A 5,005-nucleotide genomic window follows, 5' to 3' on the forward strand; every position below is an offset into this window, starting at 1 on the left:
CTGGATGAAGGCTTTGTCTTCGGCATGTTTCTCAGGATAACCTTTCCCACCCTGTTGCTCATTTGGAACATACTTACAATATGTTCACCTTGAAACATAAAATAGTGTAATTCACAAGAAAACAGGAAGGATTCCTAGAAAGTGTGCTCCAGTATTACTTGCAAGCAGTACACAAAAAAGTAGAACCTTTTTTTCTGTTTTACAGAAAAGTAGAAAAGCTTAAATATAACTGAAAAAGGTTTAAGTGAGTCTATTTACAAACAGATATTGCAAAATGGTAAATTAGATATGATGCTAAAAAGGCACAGCTTTCCCTTCCTTAAATACACTGTAAACAGTTCAGAATCCATGCAAAACATGTTCACTTTACAAAAAAAAATTACCTTATTTAGACAAAAAAAAAAAACAGAGTACTTAAATATTCTCCATCAAAATAGAATTCTTTCAAAAATACTTTCCTATACTTTCCATTCATCCTTAGTCATTAAAGATTTTTTCAGTCTAATTTACAAAAATTACCATACAGTTTTGTTGATTCAGGTCCTTCACAATTTATACATATACAGCAATATACAATACAGCATAGACTGCTTAAAATTATTTGTAAAGCCAGCACAATATATCTAATAAAAAATCGAGATGGGGCATTTGTTTTAACATCTTATCACATTTCATTTGAATGAAATAAATGCCTGCTTTACACGTCAGGGGTTCATGTGAAACTTGCTGCATGCTTACATGGCAAAGGGAGTGAGGACTATGCCTCCAATGACACAGCACTGGTGCCAAATGCCATCTCTGCAGAAAACAAAGCAAAAAATAATAGAGGGCATTGCCTTCATCTTGCAGTATGACTGATAACATGGGACAACAAATGCCACAAACGGTAAGTGATTATCCAACATCAAAGGTTCCTTGTTATTTTATACAACAGCTTTTTATTGTTTTCTCATCAGCTTTCTCTTTGTTTTGTACAAGAAAAGAATAAGTAATGCCCCATAATGATCGTACACGTTGTGTGCAAACCGAGGGTAGCCATTTAAATGTCTTCTTGTGTCCATGAACCCAAATGAAACAAAGAAAGAAACTCCATGGCATTTTTTTCTAATTTCAATGTTAAAATATCAAAATGAATCAGTCATTGACTAGATATGGCTTTTTATCCATAGGAATAGGAGTAATTATCAAGTGTTTGGGGATGATGCTGGCTGCATTTTCAATGATTCCAGGCATGTTTTCTTCAGTCCCCAAACAGTGTGATTTGTTATTATTCAGCTTAAAAGAGTTGATCTTCCTTGTCTTTAAAAGAATAAAAAAAGTAGTTTCTTATATCCAGCTTGTAATGGAACATCGGAGGAAACTTAAGGCAAAGTTTTCCTGCAAGACTCTTCCAGTTACTTTCTATGAAAGTACAAGGGCTTGGCATTCCCCGCCTCTACCTTTGGTAGCTGATCACTTATTATTTCCACAAGCATAGCAGGAAACTCCACTTTCAATGCCTGAGATTCCCTAAAGGTATAGAAGCAGAACTCCAACAAGTCTCCAACCATCTGCAAAACAAAGAGAATTTTATATTATGAAGTGGGTCAGAATAAACCATTTAGTGCCAACTGGGTATCTGTCATTTACAATGATTGTATGTATCAAAAAAATAAATATGGAGTGTGCATATATTCCATTCCAACCCCGAGAGTTGGAGGGCAGCAGACTGAGATTACAAAGTGTTCCTAACCCAATTTTTAGATATATGTGCTCTAGTTTTCTGAAATTCCAAGGGGCTGCTCTCTTGACTGACTATGCCTGGAACACGTCCGCTGAAATCCTTACATAGGGCATTTGTATAAAAAGAACAAAATACAGTATGCGAACAATACTGTCTCAAACATTGATGGGAGAGAGCTTCCCAACTCCATGACAAGCTTGGAATAAGAAAACAAGTAGCCTGTTGGCTTACTATGGACAGTGAGCCCAGTAACCCTGCAAACAAACCAGATGAGCTTAGGTTCTCAAGGGCTCCAAACAACCAGACAAAATACAGGTATTTTATGTGCCAAAGAGAGTGTAATTGTGTTAATACAGCCTTGTGACTTATGCCGTGTACACACGCGATCGGAATTTCTGACAAGAAAACCGTGGATTTTTTTTCAACGGAATGTTGGCCCAAACTTGTGTTGCATACACACGGTCACACAAATGTTGTCAGAAGTTCCGAACGTCAAGAACATGGTCGCGTACAACACTACGATGAGCTGAGAAAAATTAAGTTCAATGATTCTGAGAATGCGTGCAGATTTTTGTCGTTCGGAATTGCATACAGACGATCGGAATTTCCGACATGAACTTTTCCCGTCGGATATTTTGAGAACCAGCTCTCAAATTTTTGCTGTCGGAAATGCGGACAGAAAATTTCCGATGGGGCCTACACACTATCGGAATTTCCGGCCAAACGCTCACATCGAACTTTTCTTGTTCGTGTATACGCAGCATCAGACTCTCTTACTAGAGAGCAATTCCAGGTTCGAAACCTTTCTCTTGTTAGCATGTTCTGTGTAAACAATTGTCCTGATTTACCTTGACCTGTCTCTCCCTCTCCCACTTTAAGCATTGCTATGCAGAGAATTACAGGAGACCAGCATGAAGTCAGATTTAGACTGCTTGTGGTTAGACTGGCCTCCAAGCCACAAGCCATCTTTACAAGGTCAGCTTACACTTGCATTTATTAATGTTGCCTTCCTACCATCTATTCCTCAAGTACCTTAAATGGTTCAATAAGGCTTTTACACACTAGGTTTCATCTACTAAAGGAGTATAAGCTGTTTATTTAGCAAAGATACTATTAGAAAATTAGATAATTATGTGTTCACTTTGAATAGCAAATCATATCAAATCAAGAGAAATTAAAAATATATACATTTTCACCTAGAACATGATTGGTTTGTTAAATTGAGCGCAGCTTCTATTCCTTCAATAAATCAACCCCAGTGTATATTCACAAACTATAAAAGCTTTAACAGAATTTACACTGAACAGTTTAACTCTACCAAACATGTCTAATACTGTGTTAAAGTGGTTGTACTCCCTGTACAACCACTTTTACCTACAGGTAAGCCTAGATTGAGGCTTACCTGTAGGTGCTGGAAATATCTCCTAAGCATACACGGTTTAGGAGATATCTACAATAGACACTCTTGCTGATGTCTACGGCGCATGCACCATAGACAACGTTGCAGGCACACTTTAGAAATGACGATTGTGCCGTTTCTAAAGGAGGTCATGCCGTGACTGGCGGCTCCAGTCGATCACTGTGCCGAAGCCGCGATACCCGGAAGTAAATCCGGTATGACATGTCGTCAGCCAGTGCTGTGTCGGGCATCGCAGCTTGGGCTTCGATCCAAGGTGAGTATTACATAATGAGCTTGTATGCTATGCATACAAGCGCATTATGCCTTTGTCTTGCAGGTTTTATTTTTATTTATTTTTTTAAAGTGGGTTTACACCCACTTTAATACAGAAAAGTATAAATCATATTTATGCTACACACACATACAAGCAAAATACCTTCACATAATGTGATTGTTATTTTAGTCCTATGTAACACTGAGCTCCTGCTGACTTGCAGGGTTCCTATAGCAGTTCATTCACCTTATGCTTTGTCATATATCCTTCAAGCTTCAAGATATTTTCTGTCACCAGTGTGCCTTAAGCTTTGCCACAAGTGAACACCATTTTAACAGTTCCCAAAGGAAGAGATATTCAGAACATAGCAGAACAAAACTGCTGTAAACATAAAACTGATATTAAAAGGTTTGTTCTCAACTTTTTGTGCTTTTTGGGTACATGTGTTAGTTTCAGAAAGTGACCGTTTTTTCCTTAACCACTTGAGATCCGCGCTATGGTCGAAAGACGTCCACAGCGCGGCTCTCAAGTGTAGGCGAATCCTAATTTTGCGCCCCCCCCCCTCCCCGCTGCGCCCCTGACATCACTTTACTCTGCCCTTGCAACACATGTGACCTATCTGACACCCCCCTTATCTGACACATACACTGACCCCCCTCACCTGACACACTGACCCCCCCTCACCTGACACACTGACCCCCCTCACCTGACACACTGACCCCCCTCACCTGACACACTGACCCCCCTTACCTGACACATACACTGACCCCCCTCACCTGACACAATGACCCCCCTTACCTGACACACTGCCCCCCCCTTACCTGACACACTGACCCCCCCTTACCTGACACATACACTGTGACTGGCCCACCTGACTCTCACACACACCACACAGACAGAACCCCCACTCGGCACTCCACAGACAGTGTAATGTAGTTCAGAAGGGATCCGTCCTCCTCCTACCTCGGCTGTTTTTGGCTTCATCGTCATCGACCATCATCCAGTCTCTGCTCAGGGGCCAGGCTAGCGCCATCCTCCCGCTCCACAGTGTCCCCGCCGAGACCAGGCCAGCGCCATCCTCCCGCTCCACGGAGGTCAGCTGCTCCTCTCAATGCTCCGGGCTCCCATCTCCATTGAGCCCCGCCCCTCCGCTGCACACACAGACACACAGCGCTGCACCAGAGGGACAGGCTAGAGCAAAGGAGTCCCGGAGCAGCGCTGTGTGACCGGTCTAGAAGATGTAACAGTGCAGCAGGGCGCTCAGCGGGACACCTGAGGGATTAGTGGTGGCGGCGCACAACGAGCGATTAGGAGAGGAGAGCCGAGCTCACACGGAACAGGGGCTGTGGTTGCGCCCAGGGCTGGCCTTAGGTGTTCAGGCGCCCTGTGCGAGCAAAGCCTGTGGCGCCCCCCCCATCTTCACCGATAGATAGATAAAGAGAGAAAGAGAAAAGAAAGAAAGAAAGAAAGGAGAAAGAAGAAAGAAAGAAAGAAAGAAAGAAAGAAGAAAAGAAAGAAAGAGAAAGAAAGAAAGAAAGAGGAGAGAGAAGAAAAGAAAGAAAAGAAAGTAAGGGAGGAGAAAGAAAGAAAGAAGAAAGAAAGAAAGAAG

The 5,005-nt window shown here is 41.9% G+C and overlaps 1 protein-coding gene across 2 annotated transcripts in view; it reads right to left on the reverse strand.

Annotated features, from left to right (window-relative positions):
* Positions 1-234: 234 nt before the first annotated feature.
* Positions 235-5,005, reverse strand: part of NR3C2 (nuclear receptor subfamily 3 group C member 2) — a 459,143-nt gene continuing 454,372 nt past the window's right edge. For both annotated transcript variants that reach the window (XM_040331880.1, XM_040331870.1), the window contains exon 9: positions 235-1,550. In XM_040331880.1, coding sequence (XP_040187814.1) covers positions 1,395-1,550 — 156 coding nt within the window. In that variant the 3' untranslated portion in view covers positions 235-1,394. The remainder of the gene's footprint in view (positions 1,551-5,005) is intronic.

The sequence above is a fragment of the Rana temporaria genome, chromosome 1 (assembly GCF_905171775.1).
Source record: "Rana temporaria chromosome 1, aRanTem1.1, whole genome shotgun sequence".
NCBI classification, from domain to species: domain Eukaryota; kingdom Metazoa; phylum Chordata; class Amphibia; order Anura; family Ranidae; genus Rana; species Rana temporaria.